This window comes from Ailuropoda melanoleuca, chromosome 17 (assembly GCF_002007445.2).
Source record: "Ailuropoda melanoleuca isolate Jingjing chromosome 17, ASM200744v2, whole genome shotgun sequence".
NCBI classification, from domain to species: domain Eukaryota; kingdom Metazoa; phylum Chordata; class Mammalia; order Carnivora; family Ursidae; genus Ailuropoda; species Ailuropoda melanoleuca.
This window is the reverse complement of record NC_048234.1, coordinates 4,724,213-4,740,276: the sequence shown is the minus strand read 5'-3', so window position 1 is coordinate 4,740,276 and position 16,064 is coordinate 4,724,213. Positions and strand designations below refer to the sequence as shown.

The following is a 16,064-nucleotide window of genomic DNA, read 5'->3' as shown; positions in this document are numbered from 1 at the left end:
TCTGCTGTTACTTAGTGAGGCTGAACGGCAGTATAATAAAATTTACATATATGAATATATAATAATATGTAACAACTATATAAATCTATGTAATATATAAATGAGGTTTAACAAACGTTGGTCCAGAATTCAGTTATTTTGTACTGCAGGTAGTAGGGGTGGCTGGCCTGGAGGATGAGTCCTCAGCACAAACTTTCCCACTTGTCTGAGGGACACAGCCAATAGCATCTTAAGCTCCCAGCAGAGCCNGTACTGCAGGTAGTAGGGGTGGCTGGCCTGGAGGATGAGTCCTCAGCACAAACTTTCCCACTTGTCTGAGGGACACAGCCAATAGCATCTCAAGCTCCCAGCAGAGCTAGACACATTTCTGGAATTGGTTTCAGAGAGCATTTTGTACGTGGTTAGTCTCTAGCTCACCATGAGGCAAAAGACCATTGTATCCATTATTTGCGTGTACCTCTAGTCATTGGGCTATTAAAGAGTTAAATAATTTCATTCATTAGAATTCATGATATGTTGAAAATATAGATCTTATTTTTCATCACAGTATATCTCCGTATTTGTAAAAGCCTACAGCAGACTGTCAAATTTCATCTTTTAGGAAAACCTGAACAAGCTGATGTCAAATTTAAGAACAACTCATCCGCACTTTGTGCGCTGTATAATTCCCAATGAGACCAAAACCCCAGGTAAGAGCCCTGCTGATGCTTGCCGTAGACGGTGCTCAGTTTCTGGGAAATCCCGCATGAAGCTGATGTCTCTTGCTTCTCTTCCCAGGGGCTATGGAACACAGCCTTGTCCTGCACCAGCTGCGGTGTAACGGTGTTCTGGAGGGCATCCGCATCTGCAGGAAGGGGTTCCCAAACAGGATTCTCTATGGGGATTTTAAACAAAGGTGTGTGATAAAAACGTTTTATATGCTTCTTGCTGCGGTGTATAGATGCTGGAATTTGAGAAGGAAAAATACTGGTATGAAAAGGCCCACTTCAACAGAGCAGTTGTGGACTTTCCTGTAAAATGATTGACCTACCTCCCGGCCAAGGTATACATATTTCTTTCTCCCATGTTTTCTCAAGAGCATCTCTGACATATGGTATGGAGGAAAAGACCATTCCTAAGCGTCAGGGGGCTTAGATTCCATGCCACCACCTAGCAGTGTGACGATGGACAAGTTTCTTTCCCTCTCTAGACCCTGGCTGGCCTTCTTGCCTGTTAGATAGAAGAGAGCCTAAACTAGTTGGTCTCTAAGGTTAACGTCTTTGCTAATGGTCTGTGATTGTTTCTGTGTCTATAATGGCAGATACCGAGTGCTGAATGCCAGTGCCATCCCTGAGGGACAGTTCATTGACAGCAAGAAAGCTTGTGAGAAGCTACTGGCTTCCATCGACATTGACCATACTCAGTACAAATTTGGACATACCAAGGTAATGCCTCGGTTCTGATAGATGCTGGCCTGCAGTCCCTTCTGGACTTCTTCATCACAGGGACTCATATCATCCTTCTCCCCTGGAAGGTGTTCTTTAAGGCTGGCTTGCTGGGAACCCTGGAGGAAATGCGGGATGACCGCCTGGCCAAACTGATCACCCGGACACAAGCGGTGTGCAGAGGGTTCCTCATGCGTGTGGAATTCCAGAAGATGGTGCAGAGAAGGTCAAGCAGGGTCTCTGTTCATATATGAGCTCTTTGGGGGAAGTGAAGGGTCTCTCCTGGAAATAACCCATATTTTGTTTTTAGGGAGTCCGTTCTGCATCCAGTACAACATCCGCGCCTTCATGAACGTCAAGCACTGGCCCTGGATGAAACTCTTCTTCAAGATCAAGCCGCTCCTCAAGAGCGCGGAGACCGAGAAGGAGATGGCCACCATGAAGGAAGAGTTTCAGAAAACCAAAGATGAGCTCGCCAAGTCGGAGGCAAAAAGGAAGGAACTGGAGGAAAAACTGGTGACTCTAGTACAAGAGAAGAATGACCTGCAGCTCCAAGTGCAAGCCGTATGTGTTTAGGATTGTTTACCTTTGCTTATAGATTTGATTATTTAGGAAGACTGGATTTGGGGTGGGGTTTTTGCTTTGCAGTTGGGATGCTTTCTAAAGGACTTCATTTATACCAAGGTAATGGAATGTAACAAACCTTATCTCATTAAAGGAAATCGTGATTCTTTATTGTTTTTTAAAGGAAAGTGAAAACTTGTTGGACGCAGAGGAGAGGTGTGACCAGCTGATCAAAGCCAAATTCCAGCTGGAGGCCAAGCTCAAGGAGGTGACTGAGAGAGCAGAGGATGAGGAGGAGATCAATGCTGAGTTGACGGCCAAGAAGAGGAAACTGGAGGATGAGTGTTCAGAGCTTAAGAAAGACATTGATGACCTTGAGCTGACCCTGGCCAAGGTTGAAAAGGAGAAGCATGCCACGGAGAATAAGGTACTCTCTCCGCGGGTCTCTCCAGTTTCATGTAGTCATTGCGAACCAGACTTTATTTCTTCTTATAATTTGCTGTGGCCTCTTCTTAGGTTAAAAACCTTACCGAGGAACTCGCAGGGTTGGACGAAACCATTGCAAAGCTGACCAGGGAGAAGAAGGCCCTCCAAGAGGCCCACCAGCAGGCCCTGGATGACCTCCAAGCTGAAGAAGACAAAGTCAATTCTTTGAGCAAAATCAAGAGCAAACTAGAACAGCAAGTCGATGATGTAAGTAAATAACGCTAACGGGAGTTCTAGAACTTCAGGGTGGGAAGAGACCCCCAGGAACCCTTGGGTGCAAAGCATTTGTTCTCAAAAGGATACGGTGCCCTTTTCAGCTGGAAAGCTCCCTAGAACAAGAAAAGAAGCTCCGTGTTGATCTGGAAAGGAACAAAAGGAAGCTCGAGGGAGACTTGAAGCTTGCCCAAGAGTCCATATTAGATCTGGAGAATGACAAGCAGCAGCTGGATGAAAGACTCAAGAAGTATGTCCTAAAGCCAGTGATTTCAATCTTCTGAGTCTCTGGCTATTCTGTCTTCACACATTCTGCATTTTCCTTCACAGGAAGGATTTTGAATACAGTCAGCCAGTGATTTCAATCTTCTGAGTCTCTGGCTATTCTGTCTTCACACATTCTGCATTTTCCTTCACAGGAAGGATTTTGAATACAGTCAGCCAGTGATTTCAATCTTCTGAGTCTCTGGCTATTCTGTCTTCACACATTCTGCATTTTCCTTCACAGGAAGGATTTTGAATACAGTCAGCCAGTGATTTCAATCTTCTGAGTCTCTGGCTATTCTGTCTTCACACATTCTGCATTTTCCTTCACAGGAAGGATTTTGAATACAGTCAGCCAGTGATTTCAATCTTCTGAGTCTCTGGCTATTCTGTCTTCACACATTCTGCATTTTCCTTCACAGGAAGGATTTTGAATACAGTCAGCCAGTGATTTCAATCTTCTGAGTCTCTGGCTATTCTGTCTTCACACATTCTGCATTTTCCTTCACAGGAAGGATTTTGAATACAGTCAGCCAGTGATTTCAATCTTCTGAGTCTCTGGCTATTCTGTCTTCACACATTCTGCATTTTCCTTCACAGGAAGGATTTTGAATACAGTCAGCCAGTGATTTCAATCTTCTGAGTCTCTGGCTATTCTGTCTTCACACATTCTGCATTTTCCTTCACAGGAAGGATTTTGAATACAGTCAGCCAGTGATTTCAATCTTCTGAGTCTCTGGCTATTCTGTCTTCACACATTCTGCATTTTCCTTCACAGGAAGGATTTTGAATACAGTCAGCCAGTGATTTCAATCTTCTGAGTCTCTGGCTATTCTGTCTTCACACATTCTGCATTTTCCTTCACAGGAAGGATTTTGAATACAGTCAGCCAGTGATTTCAATCTTCTGAGTCTCTGGCTATTCTGTCTTCACACATTCTGCATTTTCCTTCACAGGAAGGATTTTGAATACAGTCAGCCGCAAAGCAAAGTGGAAGATGAGCAGACTCTGGGCCTCCAGTTTCAGAAGAAGATCAAAGAGCTACAGGTAGGAGGTGTCCCACATTTTTCTTTCGCATGAAGGTCTTGAATGTGGGCTGGGTGCCATCTGCTGTAAGCCATTTCAAGCAAGTAGGCAGGACCATGGGTCTGCCTGCCTCATCACTTTACTTTCTGCTAGGCTGACATAGCAGAGATGAACAATTTTTCCATAACTTAAAATAAAATACATAATGAAGGTATTGGGGGGGTCAACATTTAGTTGAATGGACAATGTCCTAGGTTGGTCACTGCAGGGGTGTGACCATGTTGGGGAAGGACACATTCATTGTAAAGGAAACTAACAACAGTCCTATTCCCCTGGGAGAATCCCAACCATTGGTTTGTTTAAAGAGAATGGAAAGTAGCTTGTACTTGATGTTCAGAGTGAGTCACCCCGGGGACCTACTGCCCATGGTGAATGGCCGCCCTCCACAGGCTCGGATTGAGGAACTGGAAGAGGAGATTGAGGCAGAGCGGGCAACCCGTGCAAAGACAGAGAAACAGCGCAGCGACTATGCCCGGGAACTGGAGGAGCTGAGTGAGAGGCTGGAAGAGGCGGGAGGTGTCACCTCCACCCAGATCGAGCTGAACAAGAAGCGGGAGGCTGAGTTCCAGAAAATGCGCCGGGACCTGGAGGAGGCCACCTTACAGCATGAAGCCATGCTGGCCACCTTGAGGAAGAAGCATGCAGACAGCATGGCTGAGCTCGGGGAGCAGATAGACAACCTGCAGAGGGTCAAGCAGAAGCTGGAGAAGGAGAAGAGCGAGTTCAAGTTGGAGATCGACGATCTGTCCAGCAACGTGGAGAGCGTGTCGAAATCCAAGGTGCTTGGGCAGGATGTGGCCCCGTGCTTTTGAGGAGAGACACCTCTGGGTCATTCCAGTCTGAACACAGACTTAACGTTCTCCCTCTTTTCAATCCTTTAGGCCAATCTGGAGAAAATATGCCGAAGTCTGGAGGATCAGTTGAGCGAGGCTAGGGGCAAGAACGAGGAGGTTCAGAGGAGCATGAGTGAGCTGGCAACACAGAAGTCCCGTCTGCAGACAGAGGCTGGTGAGTGATGGGATGGGAGGGGCCACACCTCGTGGTCACCTCCGGTGGGGGGTGGGGGGCAACTGGTCAACCTCAAAGGGCAGCCCTGTGTGGGGGAGAATCTCTAGGAAAGCATATTTTCTGAGAGAAGCAATCAGAATAACTCAAAAAAGAGTCAATTCAAAATATCGTGAAGGAGGGAACTTGAGAGTTCAGTNGAAGCAATCAGAATAACTCAAAAAAGAGTCAATTCAAAATATCATGAAGGAGGGAACTTGAGAGTTCAGTAAAAACAGGAGCGAGAAAAGCAGATCGGAACAAGAGGGGAGTCAGAATATCACTTGGTTCGAGCTCTTTAACATCGATAATACTTTGCATTGAAAAGAATCTAAATGGCAGAAACGATACTAGAAACGAATTCCCAAGGCTTTTCTATTTCTTGCTGCACAAACATTCAGATTCGTGGTCCGCAATCAAGTGTTTTAGATAATAGATAAAGAAACACAGCCAATTTGTATAGGCTCCTGGTGCATAGGAGAGACATAAGGGAACATTATGTGGGGCTTTCACCTAGAAAACGTGGCCCCGCCCAGCCCTGGTCTGCCAATCCATCATCCCAGCCACAACCAAGATAGCGAAGAAAAGTGGTTTAGTTGCCCCCTCTATTATCATCTTGGGGATTCATCTTTGGAGTCATAAGGTCTCTTCCTCCACCTTTTTTCCTCTTGCATACAAACCTGAACCCACCACATTTACCCAAGAGTCTAACTTCAAATTATGAGCTATAAAGTCCTAAGGAAGGCACTATTTCTCTTAATGACAAATCAACAAGCAGCTGGACACACCAGCCACTGGAAGGTCTGATGGGTGTTTTTAGATGGTAATGTTTAAATTTACAGCTGTTCCCGATGGGTTTTACCGACAAAAGTCACTCCAAGCTTCTAATAGTTTATAACAACACCCTATCAGTTGTGTCTTTGGTTTCTTTTTCACGGACACCTCCCTTCTCCCCCAAGAAAGGACCAACCCTGTCATTTACTCTCTCCCTGGGTCTTAGGACAGTGCCTTACACACAGTAGGAACTTGATGAATGGGTAAGTGCATGAATAAAATGAAAATATTTCCTTCTGGACACAGGGGAGCTGAGTCGTCAACTGGAAGAAAAGGAAAGCATAGTGTCCCAACTTTCCAGGAGCAAACAAGCATTTACCCAGCAAATAGAAGAGCTCAAGAGGCAGTTAGAGGAAGAAAGCAAGGTAGGTCATTTGAGGGACTGCTTTCTTGGTCTAACCTTCAATCACCACCTGCAGTAGAACAGGGCAACTTTACTCAGTAGGTGATGATAGCAGGACCATGCGTGGACTATATCATGCACATGACCCCGAAACGCCCATCCACTGGGGTTCTCCTCTTTCTTGACTCCCACAGGCCAAGAACGCCCTGGCCCACGCCCTGCAGTCCTCCCGCCACGACTGTGACCTGCTGCGGGAACAGTATGAGGAGGAGCAGGAGTCCAAGGCCGAGCTGCAGAGGGCGCTGTCCAAGGCCAACAGCGAGGTGGCCCAGTGGAGGACCAAATACGAGACGGACGCCATCCAGCGCACGGAGGAGCTGGAGGAGGCCAAGTATGCAAGTCCATTTGCCTGTAGAACAAGAGGGCTCAGATGATGAGATGATAAGAGGGCAGTGGGTTAGAGCTACTTGGGAATGGTTTTGTTACATTACAAGGTGTTTCCCCACCGCCTCCGTCTCTTAATGCAGTGCCGTGCGTGCGTGGTGAGAGGGACCTGGCATTAACACACTTCATTAAGACAAACAACTTTGATCTCAGTTAGAGACAAGGCAGGTTATTGATCACTGGTTTTTGGCAGACTGGAAGTTCTCCTGGGCTTAAGAAAGTAAAGGAGTATTTGAGTCACACAGATGAGTGACTCCAACTTGATGAACAGTGATGTTCAAGAGGACTGAGATCTGAATAGCGTCTGCTTCTCTTTCATATTCCTTAAGGAAAAAACTCGCTCAGCGCCTCCAAGATTCAGAGGAACAGGTTGAGGCAGTGAATGCTAAGTGTGCTTCCTTGGAGAAGACCAAACAGAGGCTGCAAGGGGAGGTCGAGGATCTGATGGTTGATGTTGAAAGAGCCAATTCTCTGGCCGCCGCTCTGGACAAGAAGCAGAGGAACTTTGACAAGGTGCGGGGTCAGCTCCATGCAAGCTGAACGGCGCTCCCCAGTAGTCATGGAAGGAGGAGACTGGGTCCCAGTCCTGCCTCTGCCCCACCAGCCGTGTGGCCTTGGGCAAGTCCTGAGCTTCAGGGGGCTGTCGTTTCCTTGTGTGTAAAATGAAACGGGCATGGGATGGGGGTGGAGGTCCCTTTCAAGCACTGCTAGCAGAGACAAACCAATTGCTAGCATGTGTTCAGTTCCAAATATTTTTGTTTCCNCACCTCGTGGTCATCTCCGGTGGGGGGTGAGGGGCAACTGGTCAACCTCAAAGGGCAGCCCTGTGTGGGGGAGAATCTCTAGGAAAGCATATTTTCTGAGAGAAGCAATCAGAATAACTCAAAAAAGAGTCAATTCAAAATATCGTGAAGGAGGGAACTTGAGAGTTCAGTAAAAACAGGAGCGAGAAAAGCAGATCGGAACAAGAGGGGAGTCAGAATATCACTTGGTTCGAGCTCTTTAACATCGATAATACTTTGCATTGAAAAGAATCTAAATGGCAGAAACGATACTAGAAACGAATTCCCAAGGCTTTTCTATTTCTTGCTGCACAAACATTCAGATTCGTGGTCCGCAATCAAGTGTTTTAGATAATAGATAAAGAAACACAGCCAATTTGTATAGGCTCCTGGTGCGTAGGAGAGACATAAGGGAACATTATGTGGGGCTTTCACCTAGAAAACGTGGCCCCGCCCAGCCCTGGTCTGCCAATCCATCATCCCAGCCACAACCAAGATAGCGAAGAAAAGTGGTTTAGTTGCCCCCTCTATTATCATCTTGGGGATTCATCTTTGGAGTCATAAGGTCTCTTCCTCCACCTTTTTCCTCTTGCATACAAACCTGAACCCACCACATTTACCCAAGAGTCTAACTTCAAATTATGAGCTATAAAGTCCTAAGGAAGGCACTATTTCTCTTAATGACAAATCAACAAGCAGCTGGACACACCAGCCACTGGAAGGTCTGATGGGTGTTTTTAGATGGTAATGTTTAAATTTACAGCTGTTCCCGATGGGTTTTACCGACAAAAGTCACTCCAAGCTTCTAATAGTTTATAACAACACCCTATCAGTTGTGTCTTTGGTTTCTTTTTCACGGACACCTCCCTTCTCCCCCAAGAAAGGACCAACCCTGTCATTTACTCTCTCCCTGGGTCTTAGGACAGTGCCTTACACACAGTAGGAACTTGATGAATGGGTAAGTGCATGAATAAAATGAAAATATTTCCTTCTGGACACAGGGGAGCTGAGTCGTCAACTGGAAGAAAAGGAAAGCATAGTGTCCCAACTTTCCAGGAGCAAACAAGCATTTACCCAGCAAATAGAAGAGCTCAAGAGGCAGTTAGAGGAAGAAAGCAAGGTAGGTCATTTGAGGGACTGCTTTCTTGGTCTAACCTTCAATCACCACCTGCAGTAGAACAGGGCAACTTTACTCAGTAGGTGATGATAGCAGGACCATGCGTGGACTATATCATGCACATGACCCCGAAACGCTCATCCACTGGGGTTCTCCTCTTTCTTGACTCCCACAGGCCAAGAACGCCCTGGCCCACGCCCTGCAGTCCTCCCGCCACGACTGTGACCTGCTGCGGGAACAGTATGAGGAGGAGCAGGAGTCCAAGGCCGAGCTGCAGAGGGCGCTGTCCAAGGCCAACAGCGAGGTGGCCCAGTGGAGGACCAAATACGAGACGGACGCCATCCAGCGCACGGAGGAGCTGGAGGAGGCCAAGTATGCAAGTCCATTTGCCTGTAGAACAAGAGGGCTCAGATGATGAGATGATAAGAGGGCAGTGGGTTAGAGCTACTTGGGAATGGTTTTGTTACATTACAAGGTGTTTCCCCACCGCCTCCGTCTCTTAATGCAGTGCCGTGCGTGCGTGGTGAGAGGGACCTGGCATTAACACACTTCATTAAGACAAACAACTTTGATCTCAGTTAGAGACAAGGCAGGTTATTGATCACTGGTTTTTGGCAGACTGGAAGTTCTCCTGGGCTTAAGAAAGTAAAGGAGTATTTGAGTCACACAGATGAGTGACTCCAACTTGATGAACAGTGATGTTCAAGAGGACTGAGATCTGAATAGCGTCTGCTTCTCTTTCATATTCCTTAAGGAAAAAACTCGCTCAGCGCCTCCAAGATTCAGAGGAACAGGTTGAGGCAGTGAATGCTAAGTGTGCTTCCTTGGAGAAGACCAAACAGAGGCTGCAAGGGGAGGTCGAGGATCTGATGGTTGATGTTGAAAGAGCCAATTCTCTGGCCGCCGCTCTGGACAAAAAGCAGAGGAACTTTGACAAGGTGCGGGGTCAGCTCCATGCAAGCTGAACGGCGCTCCCCCGTAGTCATGGAAGGAGGAGACTGGGTCCCAGTCCTGCCTCTGCCCCACCAGCCGTGTGGCCTTGGGCAAGTCCTGAGCTTCACGGGGCTGTCGTTTCCTTGTGTGTAAAATGAAACGGGCATGGGATGGGGGTGGAGGTCCCTTTCAAGCACTGCTAGCAGAGACAAACCAATTGCTAGCATGTGTTCAGTTCCAAATATTTTTGTTTCCCGGCACTGCTGGTCTGTCTGGGTGGCTGACATGTGGGAATCCAACTTGGGTCCCATTGAGAGGCTCTCTGAAAGCCTCCCTTTTAGTATGACATTAAGGTTGAGTGGAACCAAAGTTTTAAGGAAAAATTTAGAAAGGCAGGGCCATTCATTCTCATATTAAGAAAAGGGCAGTCAGGCTCAGAGACTACCTTCTCAGAGGATCCACGTGCTTTTGAGAGATGGCAACTGTTGCTGATATGTTACTGATCTTGAGTAAATTTATGGAACGAAATCTGGGCTCCTGAAATCATCAAGATCAAGGCACCAGGCAAGAGATGCTGCCGAGGGTTGCCCCAATTCTGGGAGTATTTCTCTTAATGCTTATGCTCAGTTAGGAGCTTGGAGCAGAGTTAATCAAGGGCACACCTCCCCTGCCCGTGTTCCAGGTGCTGGCCGAATGGAAGACCAAGTGTGAGGAGAGCCAGTCCGAGCTGGAGGCATCTCTGAAGGAGTCCCGTTCCTTGAGCACCGAGCTCTTCAAGCTGAAAAATGCCTACGAGGAAGCCTTAGATCAACTCGAAACTGTGAAACGAGAAAATAAGAATCTGGAGCGTAAGCAGTTTGAGGCAGCCTGACGTCCACCTTGGCACTGTTGCCGGAGCGGGCATGGCTTCGGGATGCAAATCCCTGCACACGTCTCGGGCATGCATGTGCGGACGGTGCCCATCAGCCAAGGGGGGGACTGCGGAGCCTCTGCCTGGACACAATGTTATCTCTCGGAAACAGCCCCCTTAGAAGGGCAGCGAACTAGTTACAAAGCATTCAGTAAGTGTTTAGCATGTTGGAAAACTGGGCAGAGGCCTTAAAATGCAACCCAAACTTGTGTCTTTGCAGAGGAGATCGCCGACCTCACCGAACAAATTGCGGAGAATGGTAAAACCATCCACGAACTGGAGAAATCAAGAAAGCAGATCGAGCTGGAAAAGGCAGATATCCAGCTGGCTCTTGAGGAGGCAGAGGTGAGCAGAAGGCAAGCCGACTGCCGCGGGAGGGGGTTGGGCGCAGCCTCCCCACCCAGAGGGAGCCGCAGCCCAGCCCAGCGCGAGGCAGGGAGCGGTGCTAGCTGGCCTCCCTCTGTGTCAGCCTTCCTGCCCTCCCGTCTCTGTCAATCCACACTCCGGAGGCCGGCTCCTTTCTTATACAATGGCATGAAATCACACCTGTGGGGTATCTTGGACTTAACTGAAGAAAAAGCATTCCATTAAAATAGGTCTAGAAAATCTAGAGATTTTTCAAAACCGTGGATGAATTTAAAGTATCTATAAGGTGATTTATGCTCCTAAGAAATGGGATGATTTAAATGTGATTATTATGCGATAGTAAAATAAAAAACAAACAGCAATGCAAGAGATGTTATTTCTGCCCTTCAGGTAAATCAGGGATTTTTTAAGATCGTTTTGAATATTGTAGAGTTAGAGGTACGAATAGCCCACTGAAGCTTTATCCCCACTAAAGGTGGTGGTGTGGCAGGCTCTGTCCCTTCATTGGCACCATTTCTGTTTTGCTTTGTTCTCTAAAGGCCGCCCTTGAGCATGAAGAGGCCAAGATCCTCCGAATCCAGCTTGAACTGACGCAGGTGAAATCAGAAATCGACAGAAAGATCGCTGAGAAGGACGAAGAGATCGAGCAGCTGAAGAGGAACTACCAGCGAACGGTAGAGACCATGCAGAGCGCCCTGGACGCCGAAGTGCGCAGCCGGAACGAGGCCATCAGGATCAAGAAGAAGATGGAGGGCGACCTGAACGAGATTGAGATCCAGCTGAGCCACGCCAACCGCCAGGCCGCAGAGACCGTCAAGCACCTCCGCAGTGTCCAAGGGCAGCTGAAGGTCTGGAACGGCTCCTGGGCGGGGACACCTCTCCCCGCCCCGCAAACACGCAGAGACGCGGGCTAGACTCGCGGCCCTCCCACCCCCGCGCCAACCCGACTTCTCCTGGCTTGTCTGGCTAGGACACCCAGCTCCACCTAGACGACGCCCTCCGCGGCCAGGAGGACCTGAAGGAGCAGCTGGCCATGGTGGAGCGCAGAGCCAACCTGCTGCAGGCCGAGGTCGAGGAGCTGCGGGCGTCGCTGGAGCAGACGGAGAGGGCTCGGAAGCTGGCTGAGCAGGAGCTCCTGGACGCCAACGAGAGAGTGCAGCTGCTGCACACCCAGGTGAGGGGTGGGCAGGTGGGGTGGGGGTGGGGGGCGAGACCTGGCCCGACGCACGCCCGGGAACACCGCCCCTCCTGCCCTAGAACACCAGCCTCATCCACACCAAGAAGAAGCTGGAGACCGACCTGACGCAGCTCCAGAGCGAGGTGGAAGACGCCAGCAGGGACGCAAGGAATGCGGAGGAGAAGGCGAAGAAGGCCATCACAGACGTAAGGCTCTCTCCTGCTGTGCCTGTGCACGGCCAAATTCCTACTGCATTGAAGCCCCTCCTCCTCCCGACCCTGAGGTCCTTCCCACTAGAAGGGTCAGGGCCTCCCCCGGGGGCACGCAGGGGTGCATTCTGCTCCTGAACTGCAACCCACCTCCCCTGCATCGGACTCAGCACGTCCCCTCCCGCACATTTAAAAGGCCAATATGATAAATAAGGGAGCATAGGAAAAAAAAAAAAAAAAGACTGGAAAGGATTATAATCCGTTTCTAAGGCCCATTGAGAGGTAGGGCCTTCTGTCCTTCAACATCCGACTTATTGCAAACGTGGAAACGAGACCCTTAGATGTCGACGTCACACCCTATGTCACCTGGTGTGGAGCTGGCTTCCCTCCCACCTGCACCTGACTCTCCTGGGCTTGAGCAGCCTGGTCCCCGCAGGCCACGGCTCCCACAGCGCCACCTGCTGCCTGGTGGGGACCACTGCAACTCTTCTGCTCTTGCACGTGTGCAGGCCTCAATGCCCTACCGGCCTTCCCTTAACTCACTACCCCCAAACCTGCCCTGCGGGCTACCAACCGGTCTTCTGCAGGTCTCAGGTTCTTTTGAAAACATATTGGGTATAATGAAGTAAAGAATTTCTGGGGGCAGGGGGTGGGGGGAGATAAGGTCCCAAAGAGGCCAGTTTAAGAAAGGGAAGAAACCATTTTCCATCCAGTCCCTGGACGCCGCACTTCTTAGGTTCTGTTATGTACCCGGCTTAGCTCTTCTCAAGTTCCACTCAGTCATTGCCTTACCCGCTGTCCTTCTCTAGCGTGGCTCTGGCCCTCTGGGTGCCCAGGTTTGACACGGGCACCTGATCTTTGTCTGCATTTCCAGGCAGCCATGATGGCCGAGGAGCTGAAGAAGGAGCAGGACACCAGTGCCCACCTGGAGCGCATGAAGAAGAACATGGAGCAGACGGTGAAGGACCTGCAGCACCGTCTGGACGAGGCTGAGCAGCTGGCCCTGAAGGGTGGCAAGAAGCAGATTCAGAAACTGGAGACACGGGTACTGGCGGGATGAAGCCCCGGCATAGGCAGGGCCTCCGGCCGCAGCCACTCCGTCTCCGGCCCCGGACCGACTTCCCAACTGTTTCCCCAGATACGGGAGCTGGAGTTTGAGCTTGAAGGGGAGCAGAAGAAGAACACGGAGTCCGTCAAGGGCCTGAGGAAATATGAGCGGCGGGTCAAGGAGCTAACTTACCAGGTAAGAGAAAGAAAGCCCGACAGGCCTGTTCGCTGCAAAGCGCAAACCCCGCCCTGGGTTCTCTCTCCAGAACACGGGGAGAAAGCCGTTGCCCCAGAAAGGTGGCCAGACCTCGTGCAACTCTGCCCCCTCCTCTAGCTACAGGCTGTGTTCTTGCTTTTAGAGCGAAGAGGACAGGAAGAACGTGCTGAGGTTGCAGGACCTGGTGGATAAGCTCCAAGTGAAAGTCAAGTCTTACAAGAGGCAGGCTGAGGAGGCTGTAAGTCAGACACGTTGCGGTTTTGGGACAGCGGCCTGGCCCGGCCCTCACCGGGAGCTCCGAGACAGGTGCACGCTCACCTGACCTGCCCGGCCTCTGTGGTTTTAGGACGAACAAGCCAACGCTCACCTCACCAAATTCCGCAAAGCTCAGCATGAGCTCGAGGAGGCCGAAGAGCGAGCTGACATCGCAGAATCTCAAGTCAATAAGCTGCGCGCTAAGACCCGCGACTTCACCACCAGCCGGGTAGGTGGCGCCCACGGGCCCTAGATGCGGAAAAGCAGGTGCGTGCGGGGGTTGTGGCTCCTGGGCCAGCTGGGGGGAGCCCACAGTGCTGCAGACCCTTGGAGAACCCCGTACTTTAGGACTTGGTCAATCTCAGGCTCAGGAAAGGAAGGGGTTTGCTTCAAGTCACTTAGCTGAGAAGAGCCCCTCCAAAACGCGAGCTGCAGTAAAGCAAACACCATCCTGAAAAGGAAGGAGCATTTTCCGGCCGAGATCTCTCCGACGCCCTCTGCTGGTGCTACTCTTCAGTCACTGTGCCTGTGGGTACATAACCCGAGGTGGAAGTCCCCCGAGGATGGGGCCTGCTCTCTGGGGGCCAGTTTCTCAGGTTTTGGGGTGACTCCCTCCACGTATGCAATCGTGTATCCTCCTGAGGTCCAGAAAATATCCTGGGTCCTACTGAAAAACACAGGCGAGCAACTCCCCGATGCTTGCAGGGAGAGGGGACAGGAGGAAATGGGTGTCTGCCATCTGCCGTAACGAAAAACGCCCACTTTCTTTCCAGATGGTGGTCCATGAGAGTGAAGAGTGAGTGATTCTCTTCTGGAGCAGGACAGAAAATATGCAAAATGTATATTTTCATGGTTCCTGGCCATTACCGTGAATTTCCATGTGACTCCTTCACGTGCATTAAACTTTGCTTCGTTTTCAACTTGAGGCTGTTTCGCTGTATTTGTTTTCTCTTCCCTGTGTGGAAATGGTTCAGTGCTTGGTGATTCTTGTGCCTAATGTTGAAATCTCCGTCGGCAGATGGCTTGATAAATTCCTCTGGTGTGTGTATTTGAGGACAGGGAGAGATTGCTTTTATTTTATTTAGTTTTAAAGATTTGTTGTTGTTGTTAGAAAGAGAGCACAAGCAGGAAGGAGCAGAGGGAAAGGGAGAGAAAGAATCTTAAGCGGGCGCCACATTCAGCGCAGAGCCCAACACGGGGCTCGATCTCACGATCCCGAGATCATGACCTGAGCCAAAAGCAAGAGTTGAACGCTTAACCGACTGTGCCACCCAGGCACCCCGAGAGATGGCTTTTAAATGTGGCATTAGATCATAAAGGAAAAATACTCTTAGATGAACCACTGCTTTGGCAGGGGGAGGAGGGGGGGAGTTTGTCGGAAGAGTTGCCTCTCAGTGTGACGTGAGGAAACACAAAGGCTCAGGTCGGGAAAACTGTGCGTCAAGTTGAACAGGGTGATAGGGCGAGGCACAGGTTCCCCTCCTCCACGGTCTACCAGGAAGGACCCCTGGGGTCCAGCAAATGCTTGTCGGGCAGCTCTCCATGCAAGTGCCGTGGCAACTATTAAAAACACCCAAATAACTGAGGTAGCATCGGGTACCTCCAAGAGTGTGTCAAAATCTCCTAGGGAGTCCCGGGCTCGGTCTGCACTATTGCAAAGTCCCACAACAGAAAACCTTACCCTTCACTCAGGGTAAACCTGTCTTTACCTTAAGAGGGGAAAAAATGGCAGGAAGTCACAGTAACTCTCTGGCCGATCGGCTACTGGAAAGAGCATCTTCTAACCTGGAATCATCCGTTTCTTATCATAACTAAACTTATCAGAAATAGTTGCCAGGTTCCCTTCTTTGTCCGATTCTAGGAGATGAGGAGACACTCAGTGGGCATCCAGGACCCGGGCAGGGGGGGTTCTCCTCAGCACCCAACGCGGAGTTTAGCACCTCCTGGGATCTGTCACTAGAAAGGAGGCCAACATCAATGTCAGATTTGGCGTGTCAATGGTTTCAGAGAATTCTGTTTCCAAGACCACGTCTCTTTGACCTGCTCTCAATACTTCGTGGCAACACGGGACTAAACAGTGGCATGTCTCTCTGCGGCAGCTGCTGCTGAGACGAGTCACGGTGAGAACATTCTGACCAGGACCCAGGCCTGAGGCTGGACCAAAAGGGCGGCGGTGGCTCAGTGCCGCTCAGAATGACAAGGACTGCTACGGGCTGCCTTCCGTGGGAAGTGGGCGACACAGAAAGCAAACGGTTTCTTGTTACCGGGGTCCTCAAGCTGGTAAATAAAGAAATGAAAGAAACTGGAACATCACAATTGGGGTATGAATTACGAGCCCCTGATGAATTC

General features: G+C 49.7%; 1 protein-coding gene and 1 long non-coding RNA gene across 2 annotated transcripts in view; both read left to right on the top strand.

Moving 5' to 3' along the window:
• The window catches only part of LOC100482254 (myosin-3), a 23,612-nt gene extending 8,989 nt beyond the window's left edge, over window positions 1-14,623 (top strand). The window contains exons 17-40 of the mRNA XM_034647204.1: window positions 602-689; window positions 778-895; window positions 1,301-1,424; window positions 1,514-1,655; window positions 1,735-1,988; window positions 2,173-2,415; window positions 2,505-2,681; window positions 2,792-2,937; window positions 3,908-3,998; window positions 4,427-4,816; window positions 4,919-5,045; window positions 6,162-6,280; window positions 6,453-6,649; window positions 7,032-7,215; window positions 10,217-10,382; window positions 10,665-10,789; window positions 11,350-11,658; window positions 11,781-11,984; window positions 12,068-12,193; window positions 13,071-13,241; window positions 13,335-13,439; window positions 13,603-13,698; window positions 13,807-13,944; window positions 14,489-14,623. Coding sequence (XP_034503095.1) covers window positions 602-689; window positions 778-895; window positions 1,301-1,424; window positions 1,514-1,655; window positions 1,735-1,988; window positions 2,173-2,415; window positions 2,505-2,681; window positions 2,792-2,937; window positions 3,908-3,998; window positions 4,427-4,816; window positions 4,919-5,045; window positions 6,162-6,280; window positions 6,453-6,649; window positions 7,032-7,215; window positions 10,217-10,382; window positions 10,665-10,789; window positions 11,350-11,658; window positions 11,781-11,984; window positions 12,068-12,193; window positions 13,071-13,241; window positions 13,335-13,439; window positions 13,603-13,698; window positions 13,807-13,944; window positions 14,489-14,515 — 3,867 coding nt within the window. The 3' untranslated portion in view covers window positions 14,516-14,623. The remainder of the gene's footprint in view (window positions 1-601; window positions 690-777; window positions 896-1,300; window positions 1,425-1,513; window positions 1,656-1,734; window positions 1,989-2,172; window positions 2,416-2,504; window positions 2,682-2,791; window positions 2,938-3,907; window positions 3,999-4,426; window positions 4,817-4,918; window positions 5,046-6,161; window positions 6,281-6,452; window positions 6,650-7,031; window positions 7,216-10,216; window positions 10,383-10,664; window positions 10,790-11,349; window positions 11,659-11,780; window positions 11,985-12,067; window positions 12,194-13,070; window positions 13,242-13,334; window positions 13,440-13,602; window positions 13,699-13,806; window positions 13,945-14,488) is intronic.
• On the top strand, window positions 8,485-8,974 carry LOC117796975. Its single transcript, XR_004621775.1, has 2 exons — window positions 8,485-8,604; window positions 8,777-8,974. It is a non-coding gene; the product is annotated as an uncharacterized LOC117796975 (long non-coding RNA).
• Window positions 14,624-16,064: the final 1,441 nt, after the last annotated feature.